The 19,408-nt window shown below is 47.9% G+C and overlaps 1 protein-coding gene across 1 annotated transcript; it reads left to right on the forward strand.

Annotated features, from left to right (window-relative positions):
• Positions 1 to 9,121: 9,121 nt before the first annotated feature.
• Positions 9,122 to 15,325, forward strand: LOC123040206 (amino acid transporter AVT1C). Its single transcript, XM_044463115.1, has 11 exons — positions 9,122 to 9,428; positions 10,358 to 10,698; positions 12,512 to 12,726; positions 12,839 to 12,862; positions 13,097 to 13,277; positions 13,361 to 13,583; positions 13,668 to 13,803; positions 14,007 to 14,169; positions 14,279 to 14,322; positions 14,438 to 14,500; positions 14,908 to 15,325. Exons 1-11 carry the CDS (start codon positions 9,241 to 9,243, stop codon positions 15,001 to 15,003), a joined length of 1,674 nt encoding a protein of 557 aa, XP_044319050.1. The 5' UTR covers positions 9,122 to 9,240; the 3' UTR covers positions 15,004 to 15,325.
• The last annotated feature ends 4,083 nt before the right edge of the window (positions 15,326 to 19,408 follow it).

The raw sequence follows: 19,408 nt of genomic DNA on the forward strand, positions 1-19,408 counted from the left end.
ACAACTTCAACTCCGTGTGTATCTCTGCATATCCTTGCATTTTCACGCTTTCACAAAATTCATATTTTGTACGAACTTGGCTTTGTATATATGTGAATCATTGGTCGAAACCTGATCTCTCGGACTGAGCTATGGAGCAATTATCTGCAATAGTGTCACATTGACCAAAGCCTTCTTGAAACCAAACTAAGTACATGAATGAACTATATGATTCAACATCTTTGTCTTTGTCGCTTCTAAAGCGGCAACATACTTCGCCTTTGTTATAGTATTCGCCACAGTAACTTGTTTGGAACAATTTCCAACTAAGTGTGCCACCATATTGTGTGTTACACAAAATCCTCAATTTAAATTAAAAATCGCATGGAGAAAAGATGAAGATTGTATCGACGTAACATTTTACAATGAACTCTTCATGATCTCCACTTGTGACCTACTTTAGTACTCAATGACCTATTTTACTGTTGTCCCATGATCAGTACTTTTGATCACTTTGGTATCTATACTCGCAACAACTTGGGAGTATTGGACATATCTGGTTGTTTTACATACCATGGAATACATGATTAACCCAAACACATGAGTGTGTGGAATCTCCATCATGTATTTTGCTCGTCGGTGTTTTGGGACACCGATTCTTGCAAAAACTCTTTCCATGTGACTTCGGCAAGAATCACTCCTTGTCGTTCTTAGTGCTAAACGGTTTTAGCATCTTGTTATAGAAGTATTACACCCAGCCCTCTTACCAAGGATCAACTCCACCACCCCTGAACTCTTTCTTCCTTTGAACTGATTAATGTATCTCTTTTTGATCTTGCCCTTGACGCTGTCCACTTGTGCTGCAGTAGGGTTGCTAGTGCGGCCACCAGTACCCCCGCCCTGATCCTCCGAGATGTCCTCCTCTTCAGCAGCTACTGCAACCATCTCCTTGCCTACATCACCACCGTCCGCTGATGGGATGGCAGCAACAGGAGGCGTGGCCTTGAGCACCGCTTCTTGTCCAAACCCAGGGGGTAAGGAGGAGTCACCACCTCCAAGATGGAGTGCACTGCCGGGGTAGTGTTGATGTCGGTCCCGGTCACATTCCCAGCTGGTGGCGTTGATGTAGCCTCCATGCATGGGGACCGCAGCCATTGCTGGTGTAGAGGCCACAATCCCCGCTGGTGGTGTTGATGTAGAGTCCGCGATGACTGCGGCCATTGCTGGTGTAGAGGCCACAGTCCGTGGAGGGATGTCCATCGGCACCAAGGAATTTTCCCCGATGCTCACTTTTCGGGTACCTCCATGTTCTGGGCCATCGCTGACCTTGAGCTTGCTCACCGCAGCAATTGTCGCTTGTACTCCTGGATCAAGCAGGATTTCATCAGGGATCCTTCTGTACCTTACCATTTCTTATGAGCGATCGGTGTCCTCCGAATCCTTGTCCTTCCCAAGCCTTTCCCATGCCAGCTTGGCCGGAACAGTCCACGCTTCCCCATACACTTCCGAGCCAAAGTGTAGGAAGCGCCTCGCACTGCACGCATCCGGCGCCACGAAGCCTCCTTTGTTTTTACTCCTCTTGAAAGGCGACGCCCTCATGGCACCTGTGTACCTCACTGTTTGATCATCTACCGGCAGCCTACAATCCCTCTCACCATGACCTATATGCCCACAGTACATACAAAACCTGGGTGCCCTCTCATACTTAACCTCTAAATCCATCCACTCATCATCCCCTAATTCCCTGGAACTAGCCTCACGCAGGAGTGGAGTGTTTACATTGTGTTTTACATGCACACGAAGAAACTCAGAGAAAATATTGCCAAACTCATCAGTATCTACCCTCAAAACTTCACCTAAGGCCTCCAAGCTTCCAGCCGATCTCCTCCGAGAGCATGAGAGGTGGGACGTCATAGATTCGAGCCCAAATTGGCATGGCGTTCACCTCCACATTAGCCGCTTTACCCTGCCCATCAAGCATTATGGTAACATTTCTGTTAAGCAGTTTTTACGTAATGTACTGTTGCGACAAACATATGGATTTGACACATCGAAAGAACAAGATGTTTGAAAATTTAGCCTTAATTAGGATTCTAAACATTTTTTTTTCGAGATTGTTAGGATTCTAAACATAACTCTATGCACATTAGTTAGTTTCGAACTAGTCGAGCCCACGAGCAAACGACCCTGCTGATGACGTGTGCGAGCGTAGGGGGCGACATGCGGGCCTCACAGCCGCTGGTGGGCCACGTTTTGTTCGTTTGCCACATGTCTGTGCACGTGGGTCCATGGTGGAATAGGTCTGCCGACGTGGCAACTTCGGTTGGTCTCATCATCTGAGGACGCAAATGTACTTAGACATAGAGTGAAGATCAGAACGAAGAGATAATAAGTACCATTTGTTTGTTTCTTATTTTTATGAGAAACTGATCGAGTTAACTTAGATTTTTTTTCATGTTGATCCTTTTTATGCAGTTCAACGCAAATGTACTTAGACATGGATTCAGTGCTGCTGCCTTTCAGTAATGACAGTTGCGATCTCCTTCAATTTGATTTGGTGTTGCAGGCAGTCGATGGACATATATAGCAGCATGCAGTCGCGGAGCCTGAGCGGGTTCCTGGGCACGCCCACGCTCAGCAGGCTCTCCAGCTCCTTCCTCGCCACCTCCTTCCAGGGGAAGCCGCCGCCGGAGATCCTCAAGCCGCTCCTGCCCACCACCCTGATCGCCACCGACGATGACCATGTCGATCATGCCCGGAAGAGCTCTCACCAGTACCTGCCGCGGTCCTGGGGTCGGCGTGGGTTGATGGTGCCCTTTTGGGGGCATGTTGTAATGGTTTACGTCCGGTTTTCCGTTGATTAACCGGGCAACTCTCTTCTTCTTAATGAATCGGATCCTAAGGACCGCGTTTCGAAAAAAAAGTTCACATGTTCCTATCAATAAGCAATACAGTTACAACACCAACTACCACCTTATATTATTACTCGGTGTGTTTTTGACATCTATAAATACCATATGCGCCTTCTCCTTCTCGTTCTTCATATTGTACTTATAACATAACATAGATGTTGAATAGTGATGGAAATGCTTATGAAGTACCTGTGAGATAAGCTCGACATATGAAGATTTCTGGCAATGTAATATGTTCTAGATTGTTTGTGTCTGTTTCGGAAAGTAGTTCTGTTATACATTTATGCTGAGCATCGGAGGTATCTGGAATTTGAAATCCTAACTCACAAAGCTATGTTGTACGAAACGGGAAGCACTGACTCTTGTTGAAACTAGAGGATACTGCGCACGATGATGCGGGAATTGGTTGTTGGCAAATTGGGTCGATAACATGAGAATCAAAATTAAAAATACATATGAATTATTTTATATGATTATGTATCTCTCCTATATAAAAAAGAAGTAAAATTCCTGTTCCACTTCCATTTCATCAAGCCCTCCCACATCGTTCCTCCCATCTCCCACACTTGGTTTTTCCTCCCCATTTTCCCTAACCTCCTTGCCCTAGAGATCCCCCCTCCCTCCATGCATGATCTCACCCAAACCATCCGTGTGGTTGACGCACGCCCAACGTCTTCTGCCGCCGCACGACGTCCCCATCCGTGCAAAGCCTGTCACCTCATTGCTCATGGCTGCCTCGAGCTCTCGCACTTCCATCCACCGCTGCAGGTCGCGGTCTTTGTCCCTTCGAAGTGCAGCACACCCCTGATCGCCGCCGATAAGTGTTGACGATGAGGTCCTCTGCAATATCGATATGTGGTTTTGGGTGGCGAGCACCTGACCATGTCGCCTCGGCCGCAGGCACATGATGCTCCTTATGCTAGTTAGCCATATGTATGTAGGCTTTCATTCAGTTTTTCTCTAGTTAACCAAGTATCTCGATTTTCTTATACTGCATCGACAAACCTCCCGCCTTGCTTCGTTTGTTAGGAAAAATAAATTGATAATTCAAGGGATTTTATTAGTCCAAAATAATTCGGAGGAAAAGTAAGCCAAGTGAATAATGTCTACACTTATCCCTTATTTGTTTCTAACCCCCAATGCATATCCACCTTCCACATCTAATAATTTCTCACTCTCAAAGCGAATAGAAAAATCTTTCCAGCATTACTTGAACTCGCAACATTAAGCTCGACAAATGCAAGTTTTACCAATAAACAAACTAACATCACTATAAAATGTGACATTATGAATGGCTTGGTAAAAGAGAGAATTTTTGGAGCACCGCGGACTCCTCCTCCTCTGGCGCTCCCACAGGCGGCAGGGGAGGAACCCTAGCCGCCGGCCACCTCACCACATCTCCTCTCCTCCTCCTCCTCCTCCTCCCGACGCCGCCAGAGGGCGCGCCCAGGCGAAGCCCGACCGGCGGCGGCGGCGGGGGGGGGGGGGCATCTTCGTCGCCTCATGCGGGAGGGCTGACACGGGCCGGCCGACCTGGATCTGGTCGTGGCGTTCTCGCGGGGCGCCGCGGCACGGCCCCTCATTGGCGCAGGTGATGGCGCGTGGGTGTGCTGGTGGCGTGACGGGCGGTGGTTCGGTGGTGCTCGGCTGGTGTGGTGACGGCGTCGGCTCGATCCAGATCCGATAGGAGCGGGCTGCGGGCGGTGAGGGCTGCGGGTGGCTTCCTTCGCCGTGGCAGCCGACTGGCGGAGGTGGCGGCGCAGCAGTGGCGGCCTCGGCCTTCCCATGCTCTTCTTCAGCGACCGGAGGGAGGTGGTGGTGTGGGTCGAGGGTCGGGGATGGCTGTCGATCTGCTGGCTGTGTGCCCGGCGGACTCAATGCCTGGAGTCTGGCGGGCGGCGCGGGATGGGCAGTGGCCTGGTGTGGCTGTTGCTCCGGCCGTGGAGGGATCCACGGCAGCTTGGCATGTCTGCTGCGGCGGCGTCTGACATGTTTCGGCGTCGGTTCGTCCATAGGCGGCGTGCGGCGGACTTCGATTCCTCTCCCCGTCGCCCACGCACCACTTCTGTCAAAGGACTGGGCTTTTCTCAGCTGTGATATATCGCCCGTCTCGCGCCCGGTGGCAGGACCGCACCCGTCTCGCACCCGGCAGCGGGATGGGCCGATGGCGGCCAGTTGGGGGCAGCTCAGGGATGCGGAAGGCGGGGCCTTTCCACCCGTCTCTATAGGTGGCGTGGCGCTGAGTAACTGGTGAGGTGGCGTCGAGGTCTTGGATGCCGGGGCGGCGGCCCTGGTGGTGGTTTGACGGTGCTCATGGGCAAAGTTCATGCCTTGGTGCTGCCCAGTGACCATGGTCGTGTGGGCGGCATGGTCGCCGGGGTGTGGCGTTCGGTGGCGGTGAGTATAGGTCGGGGTGAAAATTTGTTCTATCTTCGGACAGATCGGCGGAGGCGAAGCTCGCTCCCTTCTTGAAGGCGTCGTCGCGGTCATCATTACCCGTCGCGTTGCTCTAGGGGAAACTCTGACTCTCGGGTCGGGCGGTGGCGGCGCTCCGGTGTCGTATCCTTCGTGAAGGCACCGCCTTGAAGCCCACGGTTCGTCATATGCAGCTTCATCTCTTCGCGGTGGCGTGTTCGCGGTCGAGGACCCGGATGCTCTTGTAGTGCTTGGGGTGGTGTTGCTGCGCTCAGTGCTTATGTATCTTGCCTTGGATGTGTGCGTGTGTTGTGGTGGCGTGCGTTTGTACTGGATTGCTGTTGGTCGATGCTTTATATATAAAACGGGGTGAAAGTCTTTTTCGGTAAATGTGATACTATTGGTCTAGTAGTCCAAAAGAAGAGTCCTCGGCCGCGATGGCATCCACGATCCCAGCTACTACCTCAACATGGACTGAAAAACAGTGGGAACCATACGAGGGTGTCGTGAGAAGCAGCTAGCCGGTGTGCAATGCATACAAGCGTCTATGGATCGTGCCCACTGTTTTACATCCATGCATGCATGCCTAATCAAGCAGTGGCATGTGGTTAGTGCTGGTGTGTCAATCAAGTCCTAAAATAATGCAGTGTTGTCCACTGCCAAGAGGTGGAATTAACAAAAAGAAAAATATATATAGGACAACGAGGCATGCATGTGATGGTATTATACAATTAGCGACGTATCACGTGAAGCCATGTGGACAGGCAGTTTCGTCCCGGCCGTCTTCTCGGTCTCTCAGGTCTGTTTCTAGCTGACTCATGCGTGGAAAATACTAGTAGTACTGTAGCTAGGTGAGCTGCCGGATAGTGTTACAGAGTTTGTTCACATGGATGGATTAAGTTTGGCACATGTTCCAGCGGATGCGCATAATTTGGGCATAATCTGCAGGGATCGATACGAAAGAACAAATCGGTACCATTATTAGCTAGGCAGCTAGCCGTCTGAGCCAGCAAATATGTTTGGATCCATTGAAGATTGGTGTAAGAGCATCTACAGTCGAGCCCTCAAATGCCTGCGGACGCGATCGGGCACGTCCACGGACAGTTACCAGCCACGTCTTAAATATTTTATTTTACAAACGGACGTGAAACCTAATCTAAGCATAGCTCGCCCGGTTCCGCCGCGCTCATGTCCGGCAGCCGGCTGTGCTCCCCAAAATGTTAGTTCGGTCGCCAGCAAGGTAGAGTAAGGCATGGGACACGAGCCGGCTCACGGCACTCAAGGCGCCGCCGTCTCCCATGCCCTGCTCTTCCTCGTCAGAGCCCGGAACCTAAACGGTGCCGATGGACGTCAGATCGATGATGGATCCGTCCTGGGACGAGCCGGCGACATCCACCACGACGCGGTTGCGGCGCCCGGACTTGTGCACCATACGATGCGCCGGAGAATGCGACTCCGCCTCGCCGACGTCCACCGTCGCTAGGACTGCCGCCACATCCTGCGCTCGCTGCCTCGCACGGCGGGCGCAGCCACGCCATGTTTTCGTCGGACGACGCCCATGGTGCGTATGTGGCCTTGGCACCCCAACAGAGGGGTTGCGCGTCCACCACCGTACTCGGACGCCAGACGGACCGCACTGCCTCCCGTGAGGCAACGATGGCACACCTAGCGCCAGATCCATGCGCCATTTGGGCTGACAGAATGGATTCCAGACGGAATGAGTCCGTGCGAGAGCCTCCTCCCGGGAGCGGCGGAGCGCAAGCCAGACGGCCATCTCGTCCTCGGGCCCGATGGAATAAGTTCAGGGTCGACGGATTTGAAGGTGGAGGACTCGGATATACTCTCTGCCATGCCGGAGATCGCCGGACGGTAACTTGGGTGGCAGAGGAGAGTGAAGAAGAATGGAGTGAAGTGACTAAGATTTGGTCCGGCAAGCGGATGGGAGGAAATGTATGTGGGGTTGGGTGGGCCAGCGTATAGGCCGGGTCCGACGTGGTGGACTCGCCCAGGTGCCCCCATATACGCCTCATTTTGGGCTGGATACGAGGGGTGCCGGTTAGTCGGGCCGTTTGAGACCCATCTGACGCTCGTCTGGGTCGCATTTTCGTGATCGGTCGGTGACGAATCCGCCCGTCCAAACGTTTGAGGCGAGTTTGGGATGCTCCGCTGTAGATGCTCTAAGTATATATGCAATATATCGGCCGATCGACCTATAAAGCCCTTCCGGGGCGCGCATGGCATCACCGTCGTAATTATCCAGATGCAAATTCTTCCTCTTTCCGTGGCCAAGAGATCCTGGATATAGATAGATCCATGGATGAAGAAGGCTGAAGATCCGGCCTTCCGGCGACAGAGAAGGTTCCCCTGCCCTGTGGTTCATATGTGCACCCTGCTACAGCACAGCCCGTCCGTCCAGCCCGTCTCTAGTGACCACTGATCGACCATCGCAATGCCTGGTGCACGACGACCGTACAAAGGAGCCACCATCCGGCCGTCACACTCACCGTACGTAACAGGACCTCTCTCTCATTTGGACGCTGCCTGCAGAATCAAAAGAGAACCCCGTCGTAGCCGCAAAGGGCACTTGATTCCTGGCCGGCCGGCGTCCTTTCCTTTGATACACGACTAATCAAACACTATCCACAGAAGATGCACATCTCCACATTTCAATCCGATCGAGATAAGGGCATCTCCCCTCAAACCACCTGCGACCATCCGCATCACGAACCGCGCGGTTCAAACGTATTTTGCCGTCTAACATGGATCTGTATCGGTCCGCGGGCCGGTCCGGACGTGTTTTTTTCACAAACCAGAGATAAACTAGAGGACTTTACGGGTGTCTGGACCGCTGTCACGTCCGCTCCTGACTATCCTGATTCACCAAAAAAACCTCTTGGACCGCATGCTTTCCCGCCCGAAGCTAGCTGCCGCATTCACGCCGCTTTAGAACGGCCGCTCTGCATTGACACTGGCCCGGAACGGATGAGACCGCTCTCGTTCGCGCCAACATTGAAGCGACTCGCCGGCCGAGGGCACCGCCCGCGCCACGCCCCCCGGTCTTCCCACCTGTTCAATGCCAGAGAGACGATTACTAGACAGGATGAGACGGATAGCCGCGTGTCCTACGCGCCGCCAATGAACTTTCGGACGCGCCGGTGGGACTATGAGAGCGTCGGCCTCTCCATTACCATCGTGGACCTCATGATCGCGGACTCCTCCGAGGATGAGTAGAGCATGCGAGGCGTCAAGGCGTTGTGTCCCAAGTAGGCCGGTCTGTTACCCATGTTCTACTTTTTCTCACCGGAGACTGCACCTTCACTTCATGGGTCTTGTCGTCGCCGCTCATGAAGATGGCACATGGAGGACGCGGTCTACGAATGCCGCCAGTCTAGTTTTAGGTCCCTCTTTTTTAAATGGTCTGAAATGTAATGAATGTGCTTCGGTTTGTATGAATAACATCCCGTTTGCATTTGTCTGGTTTGTTTAAACTTGGTTCAAAATGCATGCGGATATTGTTGGATGACCGGCTCCCGCATCCATGTCCACATACTGGTACTCTTTGTTTACGGACAGATGCGGGAGGAAGTGTAGGGGTCAGCGTTCGAGATGCCCTAAATACACAACGTCGATGTTCCTGGTTTCCCCTGCACCACAAATTTGTGCTACCAAACTGACGTTGACATGTGAGGCCTAGATCAGCGCGAGCGAGCGACGAGGAACCTGCCGAATATTCAACCTCGCGCATCTGAAAATACATATTAGTACAACTGGTTTGTTTAATCCGTGTGCCATTGTGTATAAACACCCACGACCCCCTCTCGCTCCTTCATTCTTCTCCTCACACTTTACCATCTCCCGCTCCCTCTCTCTCTCGTTCCCTCTCTGTTCTGCTCGGCCCGTCGGCCATTGCCGCTAACCAAGCTTGAGGGCAGCGATGAGGAACTCGGTGTCGGATCAGAGCTTCGCCATGGAGAGCGACGACGAGGAGCACCAGCTGGGCGGCAGCGAGGAGGAGTCGGACGGGTCGTCGTCGTGCGGGAGCCCGCGGCCGCGGGTGGTCGAGGCCGCCGGCGGTGGCCACCCTGGCTCCTACGCCAGCCACCAGTGGCCGCAGAGCTACAGGTGCGTGCGTACGCAGCGGTGGCCACACCCAGCTGCATCATGCAGAGCTTCTTCTTTATCCTTCTAATAACATTTCCTTGTTAATCAGTAGTGCTATTTTTGCATATGCATCTCAAACATTCCTGACCATGTATAAAATACTACGTATTTATAAAAATCTCACCAATCAGCATTATGGTAACATTTTCTGTTAAGCAGCATTTACGTACTGTATTGTTGCGATAAGCATATGAATTTGACACATCGAAATAACGAGATGTTTGAAATTTTAGCCTTAATCAGGAGAGATTCTAAACACAACTCTATGCACATCACTAGTTTCTAAGTCCAGGCCAGGGAGGACCCACGAGCAGACGAAACTGCGGATGGCGTGTGCGAGTGTAGGGGGGCATTGACATGTGGGCCTCACAGCGGCTGGTGGGCCACGTTTTGTTCGTTTGCTAGATGTCTCTGTGCGCGTGGGTCCATGGTGGATAGGTCTGCCGACGTGGCAACTTCAGTTGGTCTCATCATCTGTCGAAGCAAATGTACTTATTACACTTCTTTTGGGCAATTCTCCGAGAATTGACCCCCTCACCAGCTTCTCCCAGAATTGTCACTTCATCTTTTTTTACAATTCCTAGCTAGTTAAGAGCTAATTAGCTAGGAATTGTAAGAAAATATAGAGTGCCAATTCTGGGAGAAGCTGGAAGGGGGTCAATTCTCGGAGAATTGCCCAAAAGAAGTGGCCCTTAGAGTGAAGATCAGAACAAAGAGTTAGTATCATTTTTGTTTGTTTCTTTTCATGAGAAACTGATCGAGTTAACTCAGATTTTTTTGTTCTTGATCCATTTGCTCTGCATAAAATTTACGAAGAGATGTTCTGCTGCACAATCTCCATGCACGATTCAGTAACAACCGTTGCGATCTTCTTTGGTTTGGCGTTGCAGGCAGTCGATGGACATTTACAGCAGCGTGCAGTCGCCGAGCCTGAGTGGGTTCCTGGGCACGCCCACGCTCAGCAGGCTCTCCAGTTCCTTCCTCGCCACCTCCTTCCGGGGGAAGCAACCACCGGAGATCGTCAAGCCGCTCCTGCCCACCACCCTGATCGCCGCCACCGAAGATGACCATGTCGATGATGCCCGGAAGAGCTCTCACCACTACCTGCCGCCGTCGAGGAAGGCGTCATCCCTGTTCAAGATCCCCGAGGACCAAAAGCCTGCTGGCGGTGGGGGTGGCCATGAGGTGGGGCCCTACCGTCAGTGCTCCTACACCCAGGGCGTCTTGAATGGTACGTGCATATGTTCTTTTATTTACGCAAAAAAAACTCACGAATAGAAGGCAGACTGCTCTCGAAATTCATCTGAGTTGAAGAAAAATAGCAATTCTTAAAATTGATGAAGAATAACAGTCAGCCAAATTGCACATTGTGAGATCCAGAGTTGCAGAGAAATGTAGGTTGCAAATTAATGAAAGTAGCCAGTTTCAGTTGGATAAAAACCAGGGTTTGAGATCATCATTTTTTCGCCTATGTGAGAAAAAAATATAGTAACAAGGAAAATATATATAGGACAAATATTATCTACCACCAGTGGTAGTTACCACCACTTGAGTTTTGTATGTTGTATGTACTATCTATCAAATTGGAGAGTATGTACGCGTAGTATGTAGTATATAAGTATATTTAGGTAGTATATATACTATTTTTTTGATAGTATGTATCGTATTTTGAGTATGCTCACTTTTACGTACAAATATGTACGTATTTCATAAATATAATAAAAACCATGAGCCAACTTGTAATTTTTTCATGTAACTCACTTTGGAGTATCTTATATATAGTATATGATCATATTTAAAATGAGAAAGTAGAATATATACTACCACATGGTAGTATATAAGACATGTGGGGTAATTACCCCCAGGTGGTAGGATTTTCCATATATATATATATATATTTATGAAATACGTACATATATATATACTAAATTCCAAGCCATATATATATTACCATATGGTAGTATATGAGACATGTGGGGTAACTACCACTGGATGGTAGGATATATATCGATTATAAAATGGCTTGGAATTTAGTTTGAGAGAGCCAGTAATAAAAATAAATCAAAAAATGTCACTGTTTCACTAATGAAAATACATCAAAATGAAAATATGATTGAACACCAGATGGCCATGCTAACATGGAAGGATACAGTACATAAGTCAATTTAAGAGATCCCATCTGGCATCTGCAACCTAGGATGCTCACACTGGATAACATGCATGCCATGACAAAAAGATGCCATGTTTGCTGAACCTGGACGCACACCCCACATGCTGACACCCAGGTTGAATGTACAGATTCTGTCCAAGAACGAGTTTCCACAGCTGTAGTGTTAATATAACACCTAGAATTGCCGATTAGCCCATCAGATTCTGGCCAATTCCCTGTGATGTAGACCTGCATCACATGGCTGATGGGCCAGGACAGCAGTGTCATGTGAGCCGGGAACATGGTCATGATCAATAAAATGATTAACTGGACCATGATTGCAGCCCAGGCATGTTGATTGAGATCTGTCAGGAGAAAGAGGAACCTTGTCCTAATCAAATCATGCAATTTACTAATCTGGGCTGGTCATGTGGATATCCAACTGTCACTGTCACTGTCAAGACCATTATTTCGCAAGACGTCTCTGTCTACCACTATCAAAGTGTGCAATTTACTAATCTGTTCATGTTTCTGTCCATTAGCAACTTTTCTGTGAGTAAGACAGCTCTGTCGCCCACTCTTGTCTGAACTTCTAACAAAACAGGATTGTCACTGAACATTCTGTATGTCCAGTATTAGCTGATTTAAAGGTTAATAATTGTTTTTCAAGTTGAAAGTTTCACCTGTGGCCTGCAAGTAGTTGGAACATTAGAATTACTAATTTTGGAAATTGAAAGTTTCTATTTTATGAATGCTCCGCCTGAAATGGCTCCAAATTCGAAGTCAAAGCTAAGTCCGGTTTTCATCAACTATATAATTTGGACACCAAGCTTGCTGTTTTCATCCTGCACCGTTTAGGACTTCTGGATCTGAAATCATTGTGTGCCACTTGCAGGAGTGAACGTCCTGTGTGGTGTGGGGATCCTGTCAACACCTTATGCCGTCAGGCAGGGTGGCTGGCTTGGGCTGGTGATACTGGCCGTGCTCGCCGTGCTCGCGTGGTACACCGGCGTGCTCCTCCGGCGCTGCCTCGACAGCAAGGAAGGCCTCGAGACCTACCCGGACATCGGCCATGCCGCGTTCGGCACGCCTGGCCGCATCGTCATCTCGGTATATAACTTCTGCCAAATCTGAAATTCATTTTCATTTCAGTACAGACTACAGAGTACAGTGGAGGATAATTTCTGCCGATTCTTGACACCTTTGTCTTTGACACCTGCAGATAATATTGTACATGGAACTGTATGTAAGTACTTCTCATGACACATTGGCTTGCTTGTTTAGAAATATTATTACTTTGACAGAGTACATTATTAGATACTCTGTTTTTATGGTGTGCATAACACAGTGAAGTGAGTCTAACAGTCTAACCAGCATACAGAAACTTCACTAGAAGTATAATATTTTTCAAGACATGTTGTTTCTTGAACATTACCGCTGTTTATAAGCATATCAATAGCTCCTAATTCTTTCCCTGCAGGCTTGTTGCATTGAGTATCTGATACTGGAGAGTGACAATCTATCAAAGTTGTTCCCCAATGCACACCTGACTATAGGGGGCTTCAGCCTGGATGCCCATGTGTTATTCGCAATCCTTACCACGCTCGTTGTCATGCCGACAACTTGGCTTCGTGACCTCAGTTGTCTAAGCTTCATTTCAGGTATTATTTCATTTGCCAGCAGCTCATGTGTTTCATCATCTGACCAAATATGTGATCTCTTCTAGTGATTCTGAATTCTGTAGCTGGAGGAGTCGTTGCGTCGATCGTCATCGTCGCCTGCCTCTTTTGGGCAGGGCTTGTTGATCATGTTGGTGTCAACAAGAGCGAAGGGACGGCACTGAACCTCCCTGGGATCCCCATTGCCATTGGCTTGTATGGGTACTGCTACTCAGGGCATGGGGTGTTCCCTAACATCTACTCTTCTCTCAAGAAAAGCAACCAGTTCAATGCTGTTCTTTTCACATGGTAAGCACACCAAAACCAATGTATGTACAACACAACATTGTTGGAGCAATCCATGATCTCAGGAGGGGTTGTGTTTATTGTCAGCATTGCGCTATCTACTGTTCTGTTCGCGGGTGCCGCGGTCATGGGGTACATAATGTTTGGCGAAACCACGGAGTCTCAGTTCACATTGAACATGCCCCCAAATCTCATGTCTTCCAAGATTGCAGTCTGGACTACGGTACATTTTCTTGTCTAGATTAGCAAATTAAGTTCATATGGTTCATTTATTGATAGTGTACATTTTTGTTCTGTTATGAAATGGCTCTCTGTTTCAGTGTAATTTTAGGTTTCTTTCTCTAGCATGATTTACAGAATATATTAAATACGCAGGGTTCCTTTTTGTTAGGTAAAAAAGCATATCATGCTGACAGTGTCTTTCAGGTGACAAATCCAATAACCAAATATGCACTTACCATGACTCCTCTTGCCCTGAGTTTGGAAGAGCTGCTGCCTTCGAATAGGCAGACGTACGGGAACATAATTATGCTCAGATCAGCACTAGTGTTGTCTTCCCTTGTTGTTGCTCTATCTGTTCCATTCTTTGGTAAATATTTTCATCACTACTTATCATTTGAGTAAAAATTGATTTTTGAGTTAAATCTTGCTGATTTTCCTAATATTCTGATTTAATTGATTTTACCGCGCCTTTATAGGACTTGTGATGTCCCTAGTTGGGTCTCTTCTCACCATGTTTGTGGTAAGTTTTTCTTCAGAATTTTAGTGTCGTTTGTTTGTTGTCGCTCATGCCAAGCGGTACTGCAGCAGTGCCATTTGTTTGTTGATTATTGTGGCTAACACATGACATTTTTTAGGCGTATATTCTACCTTGTGCATGCTTTTTGGCCATCCTAAGGAGTACAGTGACTTGGAGTCAGGTAAAAAATTGTTTCTTAGTTCGAACACTTATCAAGAAGTCCTCTTAAATATATTATTAGACCATAACCATGTTAAACATTATTTCCGATGAAAAGGAAAAGTGGTACATGTATGGGAGAATCGAGGATTGAAATGCATGTATGATGCATAGTTGGTTCATAAATTTTAAATACACCTAATTTTCAACTTTGATCAATTAAGCATTTCTTTTGAATCATGGTTTTTTATTCACTCAAATGAACACTGAATCTCTCAGGGGGAACACATCAGCCTCCATTCTCTACAAATTCAAAAGTTTCACAAAATTATATCATTGTGTTCTTGATCAGGCATATTAGCAGAATGGACTAAAAGCTCAAATATCTGAAGACACCATTTAATAAACAAATGTATTATTTCTTTGCAGATAGTACTATGTGTGTTCATCATTGTCGTCGGTCTCTGTTGTGCGGGTGTTGGCACATACTCCTCCCTTTCTAAGATCATCCAAAATTATCAGTAAATCCTTGTGAAGCACGGTGATTTGTATGTACTAAAAGATGAATGTTTACTTGTTTCTAGTGATCTTTTTGCAAGACTTTGACAACAACATGTCATGATAGATAGGATGTACCATGAAAGGGCAATCAGTTTGAGGTTGCTCTCCTGGTCGGAGTACCCCGAAAGTGACTTCATCTCTTTCCTCTTAGTGCATCAATTTTTGTTAGTAATGATGAGGTTTGCATCTTCAATTGTGATCCTCATTTTCCCATCTATTTAATTTGTGGCCTTCGATGCAACATTCATTGATTGTGAAGTTGATATACGCAGTTGTGATCATGCCTACCAAATTTACTATGTATCCAGTTTTCTTCCTTGCATGTTTTTTCAGGAAGGTACTAGGTAATTTGTTGTATTAAAGGATGCAATGTACATGTGTGTTTCTTCTTCTTATGCATAAAAAGTTGTATCCATGGCCAAGAAGATCTCACCCATCAAGCCTTTGAAAGCACAAGCAAACCTCACCCTTCCCCTTTTCGTTTTCGAAACAATGCACTCGTGACACCCCCTAGCTAGTGCACCACCAACACCTTACCCTCTGTTACAATGGCCAACGTCTTTGTACTGACAAGCTATGCCATGTCGACATGCCGCCCACAAATCATATGAACTCTCCTAGATCCTAGCACAGACTCCACCCCAAGTGAACCATTATGGTAGGCACCATGACCAATAATCACATGCCACGGAGTTCTTGTCCCCTAATTTTCTTCTCCACTCGAAGCTATGATAGATAAACCCACTAATATCGCTTACCAATCCAAAACTTCTCGAGCGGAAGAACCCAACAAAGCTACTAATTTTGTAGTGTCGTCATCCGGTTCACTAGGTGTACATCAATAATTAAAGAAGGCATGCCTTTACGCGCTTGAAGACACATGCTAGGGCCCCCGAGAGGTTGCATCGTGCATGCACATGAAACCCATCACTCCAAGGAGTATGCTAGGGGAGACACACGCACAAACGTCTAAGCTAACGGAACACAACCTTCAACAAACCCTAATGTGTTACGGCACCGACATATTTAAAACAAACAACATTCCCGCGAGGACATGGATCTCGTGCGCGAACCTCTGGCGAAGATAGCCCCGACCTCGAGACCAAAAAACATTGATACAACCGGCCATTTTGTTAAGAAAGATGAATGTCATGGATCTTCTCCTTTGAAAGGTACTTGATGAGTAGTTTCTAACTTTCTATACCCAAGGCCAAGAAGATCTCACAACACCAACCAAGGCTTTGAATACACAAACGAACGAATGACAACTTCAACGATCACCATCGATCGGAACCTAGGGCCACACGGCCCATGCACACACCACTAGTAGCTGGCACATTAGTAGTGTGTCTTAAGGTATTGTGCCATTGATAAATTACACGAGGGTTAGCCTGCTTGGGTCCTTGAATTGGTGGCGTATGTACTTCTCGCCGCGCCACTAGCAAGCTGTTATTGATGGCGTGTGCTCGTTCTGGTATGCCACCGGTATTTTGGGCAAATACCACTGGCGTGTCTCTTTGAAGGCGCGTCACTGACGTAGATTGCTGATAAGCATTTCTATGCTAGTGACAAGATACACTCAATTGCAATCTTTGGGATCTTCTCTTAGAAGGTAATTGTTGTGTGTGTTTTATCCAAGGCCTAGAAGGTCTCACCAGCCAGGCCTTAGAAAACAAAAGCAAACCCCATCATTTCCATTTTCCGAAATAGCGCACCACCTGTGACACACCACCACCACCATACAATTTGTGATGATGGCCAACGTTTTTTGTACTGGCAACCCATTCCATGCCACCCACCATCACACAAACCCTCCTAGATCTTGACACCACCTCCACCTAACTCAACCATTACTGTATGCACCATAACCAATATTTGCACCACACAACATTCCAGTGCCCTAATTTTGTTCTCCCGCGGAAGCTAAGATAGTAACCCAACCACCGCCAGTTACCAATCTATAACTGTTCGGGAGGAAGAACCTGACAAAAGTACTCGTTTTGTAGTTGTCGTCATCTAATTCCCCAGGCGTGCATCAATGGTTAAAGAAGGCGTCCCATTTTAGGCGTAACTGTCCCCACTTACGCGCGAGACATATACGTGCATGGGACATGCAGATGCAATGTAACGTTCGATGCACGAGTGATGTATACGGTGCATGGATCATGCACGTGAAATCCGTCGCTCCAAGGAGTACGTGAGGGAAGATAAATGGACGTCTAGATTGGACCAGAAGCTAATGGAACATCGCCGCTAACAAGCCTAACGTGAGGGCACCGACATATTTAACAAAATGGATTCTCGTGAGCCTCTCTCGAAGATAATCGTCACCTTGACATCAAACAACACAAATACAACATACCATTTTCTCTGTTAAGAAATAGGAAAGACATGGATCTCCTTGAAAGGTACTTGTTGACTGATTTCTATCTATGTCTTTGAAACACACAAGCGAACAAATGGCAACTTCAGTGGTCACCATCAGAGCCCAAACGGATCAGCCATCACAGGAACCCTCCTAGATCATAGCATCAGTTCCATCCAAGTCAACCATCACGGTATGCACCATGACCAATATTCGCATCACACAACGTTCTTGTCCCCTAATTTTGTTCTCCTGCAAAAGCTATGATAGGTAACCCAACCGCCAGTTACCAATCCATAACCGTTCGGGAAGAAGAACTGCACAAAAGTACTGATTTTGCAGTTGTCGTCATCTGATTCCCGAGGCATGCATCAATAATTAAAAAGGCATCCCTTTTTAGGCGTAACTGTCCCACTTACGCGGGCGATGTATACGTGCATGGGACATGCAAACACAGTGTAACGTTTGGTGCGTGAGTGACGTATACGCTGCATGGATCATGCACGTGAAATCTGTCTCCAAGGAGTACGCGAGGGGAGATAAACAGACGCCTAGACTAGACCAGCAGCTAACGGAACACCGCCGCCGACAAGCCTAAGATGAGGGCACCGCCATATTTAAAACAAATGGATTCCTGCAAGCCTCCGACGAAGATAACCCTGACCTCAGACATCAAACAAGACAAACACAACATACCATTTTCTTTGTTAAGAAAGATGAAAGACATGGATCTCCTTGAAAGGTATTTGTTGACTGATTTCTATGTAGGTTTTGAAACACACAAGTGAACGAATGGCAACTTCAGTGGTCACCATCAGAGCCTGATCGGATCAACCATCACATGAACCCTCCTAGATCCTAGCACCGGCTTGCCCCAAGTCAACCATTATGGTGGGCACCATAACCAATATCTGCATGACACAAAGTTTTTGCCCCCTAATTCCGTCCTCCTCTGAAAGCCACGATAGATAAACCCACTAATATCGGTTATCAATCCATAGCCGCTCGATCAGAAGAACCCGACAAAACTACCAAATTTGTAGTTGTCGTCATCAGATTCCCAATACAGGCATCAATAATTAAGAAGGCATGCCTTTTTAGGTGTAACTACCCCCTTACGCGCGTGGAGACACACGCTAGGCGCTCCGAGGTGTCGTGATCCGCGTGAGACGTATACGTGCATGGGACATGCAGACGCAACGTAACGTTCGGCGCGCAAGTGACATATACGCCGCATGGCGCATGCACGCGAAAACGGTCGCTCCAAGGAGTACGTGAGGGGAGACAAACGGACGTCTGGACCGGACCAGACGCTAACGGAACACCACCGTCAACAAAGCCCTAACATGAGGGCGCCACCATATTTAAAACAAAACGGCATTCTTTGTTACCCGAACCGACATCAAAGAGCACGAATACAACACATCGTTTTCTTTGTTATTAAGAAAGACTAGCGATATGGATCTCCTTGAAAGGCACCCGTTTGACTGATGTCCATCTCATTGAAAGCCACTTGTTGACTGATTTTTATACCAGGGCCAAGAAGGATATCAACAAGCAGGTCTTTAAAAAACACAAACGCACGCATGGCAGCTTCGACGGTGATCAGGGGAGCCAAGGGCCACCCCAACCCGGCCCCCGCCCGCACGAACCTGGTCACCTCCTTCCCTTTTCATTGCATCAAACAAAAAGTTCGTAACCGTTAGGCTGCATCGCCCCCTTCAACCAGAATCATCTAGATTACAGATCTCGCATTTTGCAACCTCCCATTCTCTGGAGTAACGATAATAATAACACTCCACGTCGCCTTCAGGCTTGGATATATACATGCCTTGCATCTTCTTCTTTCTCAGAAATAACCCAGATCGTTCAGATTCTTTGCCAGGAGAGTCCCCGGCTTTCGAGCCCTACTCGGTGGAGTTGCTTTATCCTATGGTTGGATGGATGGTTAGGCGGACAGTGTTATCCTAGCCCATCAGGAGTCAAGTTCCACTGCTCGCATTT

The sequence above is a fragment of the Triticum aestivum genome, chromosome 2B (assembly GCF_018294505.1).
Source record: "Triticum aestivum cultivar Chinese Spring chromosome 2B, IWGSC CS RefSeq v2.1, whole genome shotgun sequence".
Taxonomy (NCBI): domain Eukaryota; kingdom Viridiplantae; phylum Streptophyta; class Magnoliopsida; order Poales; family Poaceae; genus Triticum; species Triticum aestivum.